At 34.2% G+C, this 18460-nt stretch overlaps 1 protein-coding gene across 5 annotated transcripts in view; it reads left to right on the forward strand.

Moving 5' to 3' along the window:
* The window catches only part of IFT80 (intraflagellar transport 80), a 62824-nt gene that overhangs the window by 26868 nt on the left and 17496 nt on the right, over positions 1-18460 (forward strand). For all 5 annotated transcript variants that reach the window (XM_085304047.1, XM_085304048.1, XM_085304046.1 and 2 more), the window contains 4 exons: positions 747-884; positions 14196-14375; positions 17043-17161; positions 18027-18101. In XM_085304047.1, the coding sequence (XP_085160173.1) occupies positions 747-884; positions 14196-14375; positions 17043-17161; positions 18027-18101 (512 nt within the window). The remainder of the gene's footprint in view (positions 1-746; positions 885-14195; positions 14376-17042; positions 17162-18026; positions 18102-18460) is intronic.

Consider the following 18460-nt stretch of genomic DNA (forward strand, 5'->3'; position numbering starts at 1 on the left):
TTTATTCTTTCTTTCTCTTAAGAGTGCATGATGGCTGTGATACAGTCATTCAAAAGAGTGATACAATCATACAAAAGAGTTGTATTCTTTTTTTAAAATTTTCTATCAAAGTGTTAAAAACGAATTATTCTGTAAATTAATTTCCTGGTCTTCATTTGATTACAATCAGTTATAAATTCTCTTTGGTCTGGAAATTTGCAGAGTTGTTTTCCACTGTTGGAAAACAAGTGCAATTAGAATAATCCTTGTGATTCTGTTAGAGAGTTACAGTAAAGTGCAGGAAACAAAAACTCAGTTGTTAGTTCAAAATATTTTATACAGAGCATTGTAACATTTGCCACAAGATTAAAGCAAATTCCATTGTATCGAACAAACCAATATTAATGGTGAGCAGCCTTTAATGAAAGAAAAACTGCAATATTAGATGTGGTTTTCCAGTTATACAAAAGTGTTTTAAAATAGCTTAGAAGTATAAATATGATTCTACAGAACATTAGTTGGTCTAAAATTCTAAAAGTTGGTGCATTTTAAATTTGTCCCTAATGGAGAATTTCTTTGGACAAGTTTTATTTATTTTAAAATAAATAAAACTARTAAGTACACTCAGTACCTGTGTTTTTAATGTAATGATTTATAAAATGAAAAGTGTATTTTTGTAACTTACGTGAATATGAGGGAAAGTGATACCTGTGGAATAAGTAAAGGCACGCACAAAATATATTCAATTTTTTTTWATTATTTTTAAGGTTTGGGACAGTTATGGGCGTATCTTGTACAGCTCACAGCCACATGAATATCCTATAACATCTGTTGCCTGGGCTATGGATGGGGAATTATTTGCTGTTGGGTCTTTTCATACTTTACGTCTATGTGATAAAACTGGGGTAAGTAACAACTCTGAGAAATAGCAGATGTGGAAATCTATTGATAAAGTAGTAAATATTCCTAGAGATATAAGTATATGGACAAGTATTTTTATTGGCAGAAACTAATCTGGACTTCCAGCATCTTTATACTGAGTGCATCTAAGATGTGTTTTTGATCTGCTTATGTGCACTTAGAAATCTCTTTGGGGCTGGGTAAAAATTTTCATAATATTCTGCATTGCAGAATATGTTTTTTAATTTCTTAATTAAAAATACTAAGAGCTTACAAGCACCTCTCATAAGGCAATCATAAAATACAATTTTTAACCATAAAAATCAACGAGGGTATAAAAATAATAAAGAAGAAGATAAAAGAACAATGTCCATAGCAGAAGAAAACATAAGAATGAAAGTCCTTGTGATTTTCTTATTTAGCTTTTTTCACTAATAGTACTTAGAGTTTACAAGCACATCTTATAAGGAGATCACAAAATGTGATTATCAGGCATTAGAAGCAATAAGGTTAAAACAGTAGTAAAAAGGGGATCTAAGAGAACATTCTTGTATTTGTTTTTTAATGCCAGACAGGACACTGTTTCCAACTAAAGATGTGTTTTAATCTGTGCTTTTCTAACACAGCCATTTGTATATTCATTAACAAAGTGTCCTAAAGGAGATGCCTCTCTTTCTCTCTTCTTTTTCTTTTCTGACTTGCATCTTTGCTCCAGGTTTATTATTGTTGACCCATTTTTTTTTTCACTTGGTCTCCAGCTAAAATTAATGTACTTTCCTCTGCCTTCATTGGTATTCTAAGTACGTTAATACAGGGCACAGATTGACCTGATTGTCTCTGTGGATTTCCTGTGGTTCTGCAGCTTTTTGTTCAGACTTGCACTGCGTTGAACTTCACTAGATTTGGGACTTCTATTGTCCTGTTTTTATTGTGTTTTTTGCACTCTTGCTCAAGTTGGCAAATCAGCATTTGCAGTGGAGCTTTGGGGCATCTTCAGCACCACATGGTACCACATGGTTCTCCTTACCATGAACTGGGTCCACACGTATCGAGTATTTTTACATTCATGAAGAGTAGCCTTTAAGAATTATATGAGAATAGACATGCAGGTTATTTACAATCTCTGAGGCTTTGTATTTCACTTTCTTTATTGGTTCTGTTTTTGGTAATCCTTGCTGACAAAAGTGACTGTAATCTAGACCTTAAATTTGAAGCAAGGATTGGTCCTGTTTTTTGTATTTAGTACCTTTCCCTCTTGTTTGCTTTGAGAAATTCCTAGAGCTACTTGGTGTGTATGAGTAAAATTTGGTGATGATTATCTTGAAGGAAAACTACTCACTTGCAATTTGCTTCTAGAAAATACTTACTTTCGGATTTTATTAAAGTTGTTTTATTCTGATTTCTACAATAACTTCTAAAAAATGTTCATGATAAGGGTATTTTATTACCTGTGTGTTAGGAACACCTTGGAATTTTCAGAAAAGTTGTTATTAGAGTTAGAGCCTGAGATACCAACTTGTGCAAAAAGAGGATACCCGTTAGTATTGCCACAGGTATAAAAAAAATATTTAAGTAAAGATGTTCTTTCCTATCAATTTTTGGTAGAAGACTCAAGAGGAAATATGCTGTAAGAAGTTTTCTTTTACTGCTTCAGACTTCATGCAGAACACACAGGGTGCAAAATTTAAGTTAAAGTCTGTAAACCTTGTTTGTTATGACACATTGCAATTTCCATCATTTAGTGTTTTTCATCATGCAAATTACGTTTTAAAATAAGATACACCTTACGGTTTGGTTTATCTGCCTTTGTATTGTTTGAATTATACATTATTTCTCTCTGCAGAAGAAAGTAGATAAGTTGTCTTTCTGCATACAATCGTAAAGATTGTGCAGTCATGCCTCAGATGTTTGAGGACGGGACACTGGGATTATTGGTAACTGGTTAAGTTGCTAGTTTACTGGCGGGGACATCTTTTCCTCTCTYCAGCATCCTTCTGCTTGGGTTACTGTTAGGCACTGAGGGTGAGAGCGTGTCGTTACCTTTACGAGCACAGTGCTGGATCTCCGGGTACCCTTGCTGCTGCCCATACACGTGCCTTTCGGATGGCATCACGACTCCTGTTCCTGGGCAGGGTGGAAAGGCAGGCGTTTCCGTTTTGAGGATATGCCATATTTTTTTACTTAAATCTTAGACCCATCAATAAGAAATAGAGATAAAATTCTTAAGGTATGTATTAACTTAGTTGTGAATGATCAGAAAATGCAATCCATCTTGACAAGTGTCTTGCTGTGTTGAATAGACAAAAGCTGATGGTTTTCCTGAGAGAAATATTTCACTCTAAAAGTATTTTTAAATTACATCGTTTAGCATTATATTTTTCCATTATTGTCATTTCAGCTAATATTATTTGGGTAAATATGGAATTATGTGATAAGTTTTCTTCGAATAATCACTCGAGTACTATAAAGTAGTCTGGTTTGCTTTTGCTTGCTGTAAGTAACATGATGCCTGGTATTTCACCTGGAGCAGTTGTGACTTTTGTTATCAGGGTTAGAATGTAGGGGAGATTAAAAAAAAAAGAGTCTGGATAGTAACTATGCATTATCTTCAGCAGCTTCTAAACTTGCGTGTAGGAGTTTAATAATAATAAGAGTGTCARAAATAGAAGAGTGTACAAAAAGATGATGTAATAACAAAAATAAACTACATTTTGAAAACAACTCTGAACTCTGGAAATGTGGAAAGTGTTTATGACAAATAAATCAGCAGTTGTTCTTTCTTAAAGGAACAAATGCAAAACCCATRCAGGTTAATTTCTCCAATTGTGATTTTAATTTTTAAGAAAGATTTTATCAAGGGAATTTAATTAGAATGGGAAAATGGAGAGTTAAATATAATAATGTCCCATCTCACCAGCAACTAAATTTCTATATAAACAGTACTGACTCAAGATTTTGTTTATTAATGTTTAATTGTGTTATCAGATACTACTTAGTTAACTAAGATTTAGTTATATTGATGCTATTCTCAAAAAGAAATTAATTTAAAATATATACTTTTTTTTCTGTTTAATGTCATTTAATTTCATTTAAGATGTAATTAAAACAGTAGCCTACACACTGAGCCTTGTCCTTCCATCTGCCCATATGAATATTTGAATTATAGAAGCATTAAGCTATATATATTTCATGTATATTTATGCGTAGAGAGAGAGTGCGCTTGTTGGCTCAGTGGAACTAAAAAAGGTATTTTTATAAAAAGCAATATATACTAATATAATTACATCTGCATAGGACTGCATYATGTAACACACAGTGTTTTAAAAAATGAGATTAGCCATTAGTATTTTCTTTTTAAAGCAGCACTTTAAACCATGCCCTCTTCTTCCACAACCATTTTCCATTTCCTTCCTGAACACTAGGATCATCAAGCTATTTTAGCAAACTGTAAGCTGAAATAAATGTGGTCTTACCTAGGTGAGCCCAAAAATTTAAATTGCATTTTGCACTCAGTATAGACTTAAGCTTAAAAGCAGCAATTTGATATTAGACTGATGTAGTGGAAAAGGAAGATTAAAAAGATTTGATTTTTTTTCTGCTGTCATGTAGCATATAGCATTTGTTTTTGACATCCAGGACCTTTTTTTTTCTAGCTAGTTATTATGTATTTTAATCTAATTGAAGTATAGTTCAAACTCCAGCTAGCTGAAAACTGGTAATTTTAAAATCAGTATGTAATATTGTATAGGCTTGTGGACTTTGTTAAAATTTTAATGCAAGTAGGTTTGGTTTTTCGTAAAATGAGCAGTTCTTTCACCTGGTTCATTACTCAGCTCTTACAGAACATACACAGTAGCTAGTGCCAGAGGCTTTTGTCTCTTTGGCAGCTGCCAATGATTATTTATTAAGTTAATCTTCAGAAGTCATGAATTTCATGAAAATTTCTTTCCTGACATTAACCGTAAATAGTTACTAAAGAACTAGTTTTGCTAGGATTGAGGGAGAAGGAAGAATGACTCACATACCACCAGAGTGATGGAGTTTGAAGAGAACCAGACCTGGCTTTTACTGGTCAACACAGACATTTTTATTATGTCTGATGTAATGGAGCTGTACTGGCAAATTGCTCTTCAGGGAGCCATCAGGCGATATACATATCATTAACTCTTCTCTAGCATATGTGTTCAGTTTTGGGACATAATTAAATTAAATTCTGTTAGTGTATTTTTTTTCTCCTGCTCTTTTTTTCCTCCTTGATGCTTTGTTCTGGCAGCTTTACCTTAGAAAACTACAAATATTATGGTAACTTTTAGAACAGTTTAATTTCTTCATTTTAAAAATATCCCTTCCTTTGATAGCATTGTTTTTAAAAGCAATTATATGATTGTCATACAAAATACCAAACAATGTATATTTTATGTTGAAGTTTATTGCCTACTTTTTTGTCCATGATCATAAGCTTATAGAGAGCATTAAGATTAATATTAAAGCATAAATATTAAAAAGTAAAGTTGACTATATTGATTAATAGACTTTAAACTTCCAGACCTTCTCAGCTTTTTAAAATCTAGTCATTTGTAAGGAGGGCAATGCTTAAAAGATTCATTTATGTAAGTTATTTCCTGCAGTTCTACATACTTCCCTTGATATTACTGATTGGGTCAAAATATTCACATAGTAGAAGGTGGTAAGAATGACTATTATTCACTAATCTTCCTCCTTTCCCTCTCCACTCCCACGTAGTATCTTAGAAAATGTACCATATACGTGGGCTCCAAAGACAGGTTGCTTCTTCCATTCTTCGGAGAATTTAAAGAATAATTTTAAAAAATCCTTGAAGTGAAACACTGTGGTCAAATTGATTCTTTTAGAATTATCAACAAAAGMTAGCAAGAATGGGCATCAAATTTATATTTTAATGATGCCAGTGTTTGTGCCTTTGTTTGGGGGAAGCCTTTCATATTTTTTTCTGTTAATAACTGTTTACTCTTAATGGGGATTGATTGCTTTTGTTTGCTTTTTTGTTGTTGTTCTTATTTTCCAAACTAATAGTGTTCTTATTTCTTTTTAAACATTTTTCTGGTGATACTCACCTACAGTCTGTTTTTGTAATTAATATATACTTGATTGACTGCTAAATCTTGCCTTTTTATTTACTCAAGATCTTAATTTTAACCTCTATGTTTAGCAAATATTTAATAATGAAAGCAATTCTCTGTGCATTAGACTGTAAGTTCATCTTTTTAAATGATTACGTACATTCTACACAATTTCTCTTTTATCACAGAATAAATTGAGGCCTTTTTACTAGACTGCTAGCCTTGCATGATTGACTGCTTCTGTGTACCTTGCATTCATATTCCATGGCTTATTCCATGCAATCTCTAGTTTTGCTAGAAGTTGTATAAAAATATTTGGGAAATAGTAAAACTTGGGAAATATTGTATATGTGGAAAATAAGGGAAAAGTTCTGCAAGTGAAACAGCTGTTTTTTCACCTTCCATTTAAAAGAAATGGGAGTATGGTGTTATAGTTAAAAGATACTGAGCTCAGTGGTAACATGCTGCTTTTGCACTTCTTTTCAGAAAGATAAGGACTTAGTGCAAGGTGGTTAAAGGATTTTAAAGTTCAGAACTGGTCACCTGTTAAATAGTCAGCAGTGCTTGTCCTTTTTTCCTTTTTTTTATTTTTCTTTAAACTATTGACAAATGACAAAGCATCTAAGAGTTCTTAAAGCTACCGTGTAGCAGTATTTACAGAGAATCTTAGAAAATGATGCTTCAAGGGTTTAGTTTTAAAGCAGTGCTTTGCATTCAGGGCAGTAAATTGTAGGACTATAATAAAATTAACATAACTTTATATTAACGTTGGATGTTAGACTGTCAGATGATTCTGAATACAAAGTTTGTGTTTTCATAATACTCTGATAGTGCTGAGTTAACTTAAACTACAGCGCTGCGAAAACCCCAGCAAATCTGTTTTCTATAGAGTTACAATGATCTTTGGTCCCATTACATTTAGTTTTAGTCTTGTTTTGCAGAGAGATGCTTTTGGCAGTACTACAGAAATAAGTTTTTTTTTTTTTTTTTCCTACAGTCTCTATTTCATCTACCTTTATTTTAAGAGTCATTATTCTGAATTCTTTGTACCTCAATAAAAGAAAAATATTACAGATAGGTAGGATTCCCAGTGGGTTTTGTTGATATCTGATTCTTTCCAACTTGACGTATTTTAAATTTATTAGAATTGGCTAGTGCAACTTCTAGAAGAAAATGAAAACATGTGGAGCATCTATGTGGAGCAATCTATTTAAAGAACTACATCAGTATTTCATTTTTTAAGGTTTAGAATTTATATGGGACAGTTTGTCCTATGTAATTATTGATAAGACATTGGTCTTTGCTCTCCATAGATCTAATAATTATGAGAATGTACTTGAACTTTAGGAGAATTTTAGATGTCCTCTGTCCTTCTAATATACAGCATATATTCTGTCCTTCTAATATTCAGCATAATGCCTCATTTGGAGGTAGTGACTTTGTCAGTTCTTGATGATTCACATTATTTATTTCACATGATTAATTCACATTAATTATTAGGCTGAAGTCCAACAAATATTTAAGAAGGCTTCTGTAGTTCAGCAATCTTGTGAGAGTTTTTCCTCTTCAGATTATAAATACCTACATTCATATGTAGCACTGGATTTCCTTACCTCTAGCAATGCATATTATCTCTTCAATTTATAGAGTCTTTTGTGGATTTCCGTGTGGTTAGAATTGAAAACCTTACTGTAAAATTTTTATTTTTATATCCAGTAAAATACAAATGTATGTGTGTCTATGTGTGTATATGTGTGTGTATGCAGACATATATACATATGTATTTCCATATGTATTTCCCATGATCTAGTTCTGTATTTGTGTGCATAATTAGGCATTTCTAACTCAACTACATATAGATTTGCTTTGGATAACTGATTTTTATAATTTTGTTAAGATTTGATTTACCTGCCATTATACTGGGAACTGAATAGTCATTTTCTGAAGTGAAGCTTCTGAGCAGTTTGCAGTGAAATGTCAGTTCCTCACTCAGTAGAACTGCGAGCTGATTGCCAGCCGTAATGGACATTAAGGCTCTACTATATTTTCAGATATCAGATTCCACCTAGCTTCTTTGTAGGTAACATTTCTAAGTAACTATCCTTGAGGCTCTTCTTTTGTGATTTTCTATATCAGTTTTTCAAAGAAGCTTTTAATAGTCCTTTCACATCTAGAAAAAGCAAAATTCTGATTTGTCACAATTCTCCTTCCCTCTGCCAAATTCTCCATGTTTGTGAATCAGCTCCCTGGCTCTTCCAAGGATTGGGTTTTGTAGGGTGAACCTGCTGGTGTGCTRCAGCGCACCAGGTTGGTGGTCCACCAAATGTTAAGGTTCTCCACTTCTCTCTGCACCAATGTGAAGGCCTCTCTGGGGCACAAGGAAAACCAAGCTTCCCATTAAAAAATAGAGCTCCTCAATTATTAGGACCTGAAACTTTCCTAAGMGTCAGGCAAGGAACGGAGGCTGGTTATAGCACGCTCACCTGGGTTTGTATTAGTCAGGGCATTAAGGGACAAGAATGCCTATTTCTCTGCTAGTCCCATTTGCTCTCTGATTGGAAAGGGTTGTAGTGAAGAATACATATTTCTTTTCATAAACAAAGTCCTATTGCTCAAGTCAGCAGTTTAGGTATGCTGGCTGTGTCGATCCTGACACATCATCAGGACGCTTAGCATTCTCAGCTTTTAGTTAAGCTTATGTCAGCCTTCCCCATATGAAATTCCTTGTGCTTGTGAGCAAAGGCCTGCCAGAAATGACTAACCATTCTTTGCATAGCTGCCATCAGGATTATTTTTAAAGCATTTTTATCACTTAAAATACAAAAAGCACTCTTTCTTCACTATCTTTTTCAGAGTATTTATGCTAAGATATTATGTGGATAATTAATTTATGGCATTTGGTCTAGAAATCATTGCTATCTGGATCCTTCATAGTTGGGTCTTGGAGCTATCAGTAATATACATGTGAATTACTGTCCTCATTCCTAGGACACAGAGTTCTCTGAATTTGTCTATTGAAATCATTTGACCTACATCTCAAGAGCTTACTCAGTGTCCATTTATGGAAATGAGACAGTATTCAAAGACTGTGGTGCATCATCGTTTTTACTACATTGTGTAATCAGAAGAGGGAAGCTTGTAGTTATTGCTTTTGTGTATTTATTTAATATCATGAAACTTTTATAACTACTGTTTTGTTTTTGAGATAGTTACTGAATTCAATACAGAATTAAATATGAAACAGGAAAAGGATAAGCCAAATACTAATACCAAAGTATTGCAGCACTGCAGTTAATATTGAAACAATTAGTTGTATTTATATTCTGAATTTTTAACTCAGTATATCTAGGAGATGCATGACAACTATTTCAATTCTAAAAAATTGTTCCTATCTTGCTAATGGAAAGCCAAGTGATTTTTATTTAGTATAGTGTTTTTACATGTGAAGAGTGTACCAGACATCTTCAGGGAGTACAAAATCGTTGGAGTGGTCTGAATGATATTGAGAGCTTTCAGAAATAAACAGGAGGTGCAGCTTTATGACTGCTTTGCAATTTAAAWWWWWTTTTTTTTAATCTGGAAGTATTTTAGTAAGTACTTGAAATAACTGAAAACTAAACTTTTGATTAAAAAGCATAATTGTTGAAATACATTCTACCTTTGAGAGAGGATACATCTGCTGTGCGTAAAAGAGTAATGCCAAAGCCATTTTCCTTAGGCTCCTTGAACTGGTTCTTTATAGATGGCTTGATGCCCCTTTATTGGTCATTCTAACTTCTGGGTAGATTCTTGATCTAAGATAAATGACCTTAGAAAGGACTTAGGTCTACTTGGGACTATCCTAATATCCAGCTTTGAAGTAGTGCTTCTCCAAACTGTTCTCAGATGGATCACATCCGGCCAGCTGTGAAAAACATCTCAGATTTAGGACAGTTAGAGTTTTCTGTGAGTGTGCTTGGTGCAATCATTTGTCCTACGACTCAAGAGCTTACTCACTTGCCATATATGGATGCCAGACAGAAGTTAAAGATTATACTCTTGATTACGATGGAGTGTCTCATACGGAATTCATTCTGTTGAAGCAGAAGAGTAGGCTATGGACTTTTCCCAAAAAATTGCATTTAGCTTCCCCAACTGCAAATCATAGGCAGTGAATGGCATGTCTGTGAGCTGAGAGCGCTGGAAACCGAAGCCTTATAACTGAGTCCTTGAGACGGGAAATTCAGCCAATGCTGACATTCTGGCTTTCGTTCACCCTCGTGCACAGGCAGTAAAAGAGCCTTAACTCAGTAGGTGATCTTGTACAGTATTCTGCAAAGCATTAGCACAACTGGGAGGTTGAATTTCATCCCATTGTGTTTCCTTGCTGTTGAACATTTAAGTCAGACACCTTTATTTTAATGTAATTTTTGTGATTTCATTTAATATAAATCATATGAAGACTGTGAGTATGTGAAGAACTGAGTATTTCATGGGCTTTGTGTGCACTGCAAAAGAAATCAGAATATGAAATGTGTTAGAAACATTAGGTGAGTATTTTCTTCCAACTGTTTCTCCTTTAGTATAATATCATGTATCCGAAAGCCATTAGAGTCGAAAGTCTACATTTAACTTCAATCACATGTCTTTTCTTAGTGATTTGATTCTTCTGAAGACTTCAGATATATTTGGCTAAATCTTTAAAGAAATATGCAGTAAATTTTTCAATTGTTCAAAGATTTTTTTTTTAATATTCTAGTACACAATTTTGAAGAGGCTATAGTTGAGATTTGCTTTTCATTTTAAAACCTTGATAAAAAGACTATTAAAAAGGTAATTTTGTGATCCATTGTCAGGTTCTCAGATTTGCGATGATTTGTACAAACTGTATTTGTGAGATGCAAGAAATWAAAAACAAGTGTCTTGGTCTGAAAATTTTTCTATTTTTTGAAATAAAGCATTAAGAGCAACCAGCTAAACTTTAGAGGGATCTCATACATAAAGCTTGGGRAATTTAAGAATTAATTTCTTCACTGGAGAAAATTTGAATAATGAAAAGGAACAAAGTTAAGCTTAGGCTGTTTGTATATTTTATATTTCAGAGGGAAATGAGAAGAACTGGATCAGCCTTTAACACAGGCTGAGAAATAAATAAAAATTGTTACATGTATCTCTTTTTTTCCTGTTGTTATCCATTAAATGTAAGCTTCTCTCCTAACTACATTTGTGCCACAGATCAGAATGAAAAAAGCAAATGCTGTTTTTAATAAACCTTTTCCCTGTTCTTTATGTTTGGGACTTTTTTTTTTTTTTGCAATATTAATAGGATTAAAACATATTGGAAAAGAAAGAGTTATCTGAAAACAGGCTCCATATGTTGACTTGTACTCCATGTACTCGTTTCCATTCACTCTGTTTCCATTAGCATAACAGAAGCTGCTTGCAAGTCTCATGTTTTGCCTTTCTGCTACCCCCAGTCAATTGCTTGCCCTGTTAGTAAAGGTAATTTTTATTTCATCTCTCAGGTATTAAACAAACCCTCCATCAACTATAACAGTTATTAGTTATTCCTTGAATTTCTCTTTTTTGTATTTTTCCCTGAATATGCAGGACTGTTTAGGCGGCTGATGAGTGGCGGCAGTGATTTGTCACCTTTCCTATTTCACAGAGCGACAAAGGTAGAGGGCTCTCCAGCGGGACGTGATCTGAAGCACACTGTTACTCTCTCTTCTGTTTGAACTTGAAGGGAGAATGAAAATACAGGTGGTCAAGGGATAAGAAACAAAACCTTTCTTTAAAATGCATGCTCTGCCCCTGCCTCCCTGTTGCAGCTGGCCGGATGCTGGTCTGTGATGCCACACGCGAACGTGCCACCTGCAGCGGGCTGGCGAGCAACAAAAATGTTACTATGCAGCTTATATGCTGATAAGGCTCCCTTTTTTTGTTGTTTAATAAAGTCTCTTTCAGCAGCTAGTCCACAGTTGGTGAACTATTGTGTAATAGTGCCCGTGGCACTTGGCTGAGATCCGCTAGCTGCTCGGGCAAAGCAGCGTATTTGCTTGTCCCTGCTGCATTTTCCACTGTGARCTTCGTTGCAGGCGAGCGCTTTGGTTTGCAGAACTTTCTGCTATTCCAGTAATTTTGGGTCTCCATTTAAAAAACAACAAACCAAATTGATAACTGTGTTTTTAATAGACACAGATGACGTAAGCCAGTAGTAGAAGATGAAGGAAAATATGTTAGCCGTTAAGGGCTTTTATTTAGAGAACTGGCCTCCGTACCACAGAAACACGCTCTTTAGCCCCAAGTGGGCCTTTCCACCTTGCAAAATCCTGGTAGCAGGCAAGTGTACAGTTAGGTCATCTTGCCTACGCTTCGAATTTCTAGCCGTATAGGAAAGCAAGCACACTGCTTATTTTAATAAAAAGATTCTGAAATACAGGGTTTTGACTTGTGCCCATACCACGTTAGGTTGTGATCTAGCAGATAACGTAAAATAAGCCAAGTGATGTTTGGTTACCTCTTGTTTGGAAGATCTGTAGTGTACTTTGAGTTTTAGAGCTTGTGTTCTAGACATGTACAGCAGAGTGCCATTACATACTGRAAAACACTGGGCAGCTAAATGTTTTGCCTTAGAAAAGATCTGTGAAATCACTTACATTTATTTCTTTTGCTTAATGGAAAAGCCTGTGGTATCTTTGCATCGTACTCCTGTTTTTCAAAACTTAGCTACATTCTAGCTATTTTTTTTCCATAACAAGAGGTTAATTCTGTGTTCTAAACTAGTTAAAGAGTTTATTGTGTCCTATTCTATCCAGGTATGTGATTGTATTTCACTGAATATTGATGCTCTATGAATATGTAATGCCTTTAGTCTGCTTGTGGAATTGAGAGGAATGGGACTTTGAACAAAGTTCTTACAACAATGTGAGCTGTTAATTTTACTATTTTTAAATTAAGAATGAAATTTTAATTAAAAATCAATTAAATGCTACAGAAGAATTACTCAAATAGGTGAAGATTGGCACAGCTGATCAAATAGTATATTTTCTGAAGAGTGTAGTATCAGATATTTCAGGCTTTTCAAAACAGAGCTGAATCAAAAACAATTGTAGGTGTTTGTAAAGTAATCGGTGTAGAAGAGGAAAAGTACTAATTGTTGTCAATAATTGATACTGTATGTTATMATTTTCTAAACTTTCTAAGGTCTGTGTCCTATTAAGGAAGACAAAGGCAACCGTCTTTTTCTTTGCTGTGTTATTTAAAGCACCTTAAATTAGAGTACATTCTGTGGGCCTTTGAAATGATAATTTTTCTCATTTGTTGTATATTTTGAGCCATCAGGCAGTTCTCAAAGTACACAAAGGTTTACCCCAGACCTCTGAATTMGTCTGAAATGAATGAGAAACTTGGAGCTTTTGCTTCTGGTTCTCTCTAAAGATCGGCCAGACATCACTACTTTGGTTATAGTAGAGCAGTGGGTTTGGGGGGGGCCTTGGAGGAGGGGGAGTGGGTTGACTGAGATTTTTGCAAGTGTAGCAACTTGGAATTTTACTGTGTCCTGCTTCTGTAAAATAACTGTAACAGAGATCATAGAAAAAGGGAGACAAGGTACCTAGGATCCTCTGTGAGTTAGGATCAGARCACTGTAAAAGCATTGCTTTCAGGCTTTTTCTTAATCCACCAATGTTCCTTTTGTAGGAAGCAGGGAGAGATGCACCGCAGGAGCTTTGCAATTCTCCCTAGATCGTGAGGGTCTTCYTTACACTGACTGATTTTGCCAGGGCCTTGCTATTACTGAATGTAGGAACTGCTGTCACTGCAGCATGAACTGACTGCATCACACAGTCATAGCTTACTGTACCGATGTARCCAATTTATTAATTTTTCTGAGTATATTCATGTAATTTTTATAAAGTGATTGTCTAGATTTATAAATGATTAGGTACATTTTTAATATACTGTGACTAGATAAAACTTATCTAATGTACTTCAGGGCATTGTGACATTTTTCATTTCTGTTGTATCAGAAGTTTTGGTTTTGTATCCCTGCTTTTCAAGTAATCTGACTTAAGAAACCTAATCTCTTTGGTTTGCTTGTTTAAATTATAGTAAAAAATCATTTCATTGATAAATCTCGTTAAAATTATGAATAACACTGTAAGTCTGTTTATTACAATAAATCATTTCCATGAAATATGATAAAATGTTAAGTGTTCTTTTCTCTTTTTCTACAAGTGGTCTTATGCTTTAGAGAAACCAAACACTGGCAGTATATTTAATATTGCTTGGTCTATTGATGGAACTCAACTAGCTGGAGCATGTGGAAATGGACATGTCATTTTTGCTCATGTTGTGGAGCAACGCTGGGAGTGGAAGAACTTTGAAATAACATTAATTAAGAGGAGAACCATGGAGGTAATCTTCACAGTTCRAAACTGTGCATTCTGATTAGTAACTTTCTAAGGGTTTTTTTTAATACACAATTTGAATTTGTTATCCTAAAATAATGAATAAGGGTATCTTTTTCATGTATATATAATAGGACCATAGAATGATCAGAGGGAGAAAGTAGTGTAAATAATTATCAGTTGYACAAGAGATCAGATGTGTGTAAATAAGACTATACTAGCAGATGAAGTAGAATTATGTAGCTCAGAAGTACCTTATCCTCCAGAATAATGCAAAGGTCATTGAATAGTATGTGAAATTAACTGTGTAGGTCTTGTAAGAACAGGACAGAGACAGAATTTTAGGTATAATGAAAATATTTATGCAGAAAACAATATGAATGCATTGAGCAAAACCAAAGAATCATGTTACCTAAATTGTATTACAATAACTGTCAACAAAGATGAGGCTGTGCACATATAAACAAGCGTAGACAGTATGCAGGAGTGTTTTTTTTTTTTTTTTTAATCTTACTTGCGCTCATGAGTTGTTGGTGGCATTGATGCAGTTTGTAATGACTACTACTTCGGTAAGGTTTACTGTGTGTCTGCTGTTACTGAAGCTATGATGAATGTTGCTGTCTTACTGCATTTCAACATAAGTTTGGTTGCTGAYGGTGACCATAAAGCTGTTTCGGTCAATAGGGTCCTTGAATGAAGACTTAGTAGATGAAATGCTTGGGAAATAAAGCATTCGAACAGCTGTAGTCAAACTAAATATCTACACTGAGGACACCAAGAATAAAACAMAAAATGAGAGAGGCTTAAGGCTTCTCTTGCACTTTTACAGGTAYCTACTTAGTGCTTCCATCTCTTAAAAACTCARCAATATGCACTGACCTGAGTGGGAGGTGCCAAGTCTCTGTACTGTGGGAAATGAGGCAGGCCCCTACAGTGGTTTCTGGAGCTTACATTTAGGATCCTTCATTTGAAAATCTTGGCCTGACTCCACATGTAGGTTACCAAATATCTGGGAATTAATACAAAAATATGAATTTTTACCTTCTAATTTGTCCTCTGTGTTCCCAGACACTGACTCATAACATTCACTTTGTGAACAGTGGGATAATACAAGATTTCCATTCTTATAAACTTTCCCAATTACACATAGCGTATTAGAGACCAGGCCAGTACTATCAATATTGAAGTCAAGTTCCTGAATTCCTAATTAGACGCTTACATTTTTTTTGTCTTGGTTCTTTAATGTTTAATATGTAATTGGGAAAAGTTGTAACAACAGAAATGCAGTATTACAACTCAGTCCGGTGGGTGGGATAATATGAGTCAGTGTCTGGGAACACAGAAGACAAATTAGCAGGTAAAAATTCATATTTCTTCTTTCATTCCCAGACATCGACTCGTAACAGATGGGCTCTGTTAGTAATCTCCAAGGAGTCTGAATATGCAAACAACTGAGGAAGTATAACTAACTATGAGTCTGGATTAACGTTTTATTTCATTATTTTATAGTCATTTATTTTATTTGTATGTATTTGTATTATTTGTATGTAGGTTTTCGTGTAGGAAAACATTGCTCACAAAAGATTTATAGTTGCATTGATTTTCACCCGGTATGGCAACAGCAAAATTAATTGTGGATTTGTTGCTGTGGTAGACACAGCAATTAATATGTCTATGGAAATGGTTTCTAGACTTTCATAATAATACTCAGTCTTTGTTTACAAAAAATAAAAGAATGGAAGAAATCAAAGAGAAGTTACCGTCAGAATAGTGACATGTTAAAAAAAAATTGTCATRAAAGATTTCAGCTGCCTAGAATCTGTGGGCTCAGAAATTTCTGATTAGAAACAAACTGTTATTTTACTGAAAAATAATTTGAGCTGATTTTCACAGAAATGGCAAAGGCATAGCCTGCTTACATAGGCCAACTCTACTAAATTTCACTTATTCCAGTGTGTGGTAGCATTAAAATATATACCAGAAATATTTAACATCTAGACAACATATGTGCACCCTAATCTTGGATATAGTTCAATTGCTTTGATGGGATCAATGGAAGATTACATTTTGAATGTTTAAATAATCTGCATCTGAACACTGAGTCTTAAAATGGGAACTTTCAGACATCCTTGATCATATTTGATTTTATCAACCTCATGTGTAATATTGTGCTTATACCTGATATATTCCAGTTAAGCATTATTTATTCGTTTCACTTCCAGATGATGAACTTCCAGCTCTTGAGTAATTTTTATTTTCATCTCTTAACCTTGAGCATTACTGCTGTTGTGGTGGCTTTAGTCCATTTGTTTTTAATAATTGACTCTTGCACTATTTTAGGTGAGATTATGCTTTTGAATTTTAATTAAAACATCCATTCAGGAAGATGGACCGTTTTACAAGTTGGCTGTTTAAACACAAAGCAAACTAGCAAATAAAAATATTTAATGCAAAATTATTTCAAAAGCATATTCAATGTTTATTCAGATTTTATAGAACCTATGAATTAGGTTTTCAGCATAGCTGTGAAAGTGCCTGATTCTACATAGGTATGTTCTTGTGCTAATAGCATAGTAGAATCAGCATGTGTTTATAATAAGAATATGATATTTCACTGGTTTGTTTACATTTCAGTTACTGTCATTTTATTCAACTAAAAATTTTTCTTAATTAGGTGCGCAATGTAATTAACGATGCAGTAGATTTATTGGAATTCCGTGACAGGGTTATTAAGGCCTCTTTGAACTACGGGCATTTGGTTGTTTCAACTTCTCTTCAGTGTTATGTGTTTTCGTAAGTAATACAAATTCATGAAGCTTTTTTAAATTTTGAATTCAGGTAACTGTCATAAGTTAGTAGCAGAAACTTTTATTTGAAGTACAGTGGCGTTTATATGCTATTTGTTTTTGACACCAATTGAAATATTCTGTGGAACCTAGCGTAATATACAACAAAATACATTTGAGTAAAGTTGCCCTCCCCTGTCATTATTTCTTCCAAGTTCTTCAGCTTTTTGCTGGTGCCATTGTTGCTTATTCATCTTGTTAGGAAGATTTTGCAAGCTTTTTTTTCAGGTAGAGGCAGCAATAATATGGTGGCTGGATAGCAGTGTGTTTGTTCCCATTAGGTGGCTCCATCCAGGGGACTTCTGACATGCCATTATTTTGAAATAGAATAGGATTAATTCAATCCTACATCGTGTTTTAGGAACATGATACTCTGTCTTAATTGCTAAAGTTACTTAGCGATTCAGTGGACTAATGTTGAACCATAATCCAGGCCATAGTCAGGTATGCAAGAGATCTCTATCCTATCTCCATATCATYGTAAAAAAGTTGAACTGCTATTCAGAACTATTTAAAGATGTGTTTGTTTCATATAAATGTGATGTTGATGGTTACTCGGGTATCTGGATCAGCTACTGCTAAGGTGAAGGAATGAAAAAATAAAGGCAGAGCAGAAGAGTTACTGGATCATACTGCATGATTGTCCATGTTACTTGGCTACCTAAATGCTGTTTTCCCTTCAAAAATCTCCCTTTATAGGAATGTTAAATAATTAAAATGTGTATGCTTTACTTRGCAAATTCAGCTTTGTATTTGCAGTGATATATGAAGATTAGCAATTTTAATGGATGATGAACTTACTTCTTTTGTAGTACGAAGAACTGGAATACACCAATTATCTTTGACCTGAAGGAAGGAACAGTTAGTTTAATTCTACAGGCGGAAAGGTAGCTCACTTACTGTAATGCTATTAGATTTTTTTCTTAAAATGTACAGAATTTCAGTATTTGTAAGCAGCATGTGAAGGCTTAGCTGATAAAATGAACAGACCATTTGCCATACAGTATCTATGATAAGGTGGCAGTAATGAATATTTTCATATATTACATGTACATGTTTGGACTCTTATTTATGGTAGAGAGTAGGTCTTCTGACATTACACTAATAYGTGTTTTTTCATGTTTTATATTGTTAAAGTGGAGTATATTTTATAGAAATAATATTTGGTCTCTGATTTTTATTTTGTGAGTAATACCAAATAAATATGTAAGAAAAATGAAACTATTTTTATGTTTATGTATGCAAG

Source organism: Rhea americana, unplaced genomic scaffold, assembly GCF_003343005.1.
Source record: "Rhea americana isolate MKP2758 unplaced genomic scaffold, rheAme1 scaffold_202, whole genome shotgun sequence".
Taxonomy (NCBI): Eukaryota; Metazoa; Chordata; class Aves; order Rheiformes; family Rheidae; genus Rhea; species Rhea americana.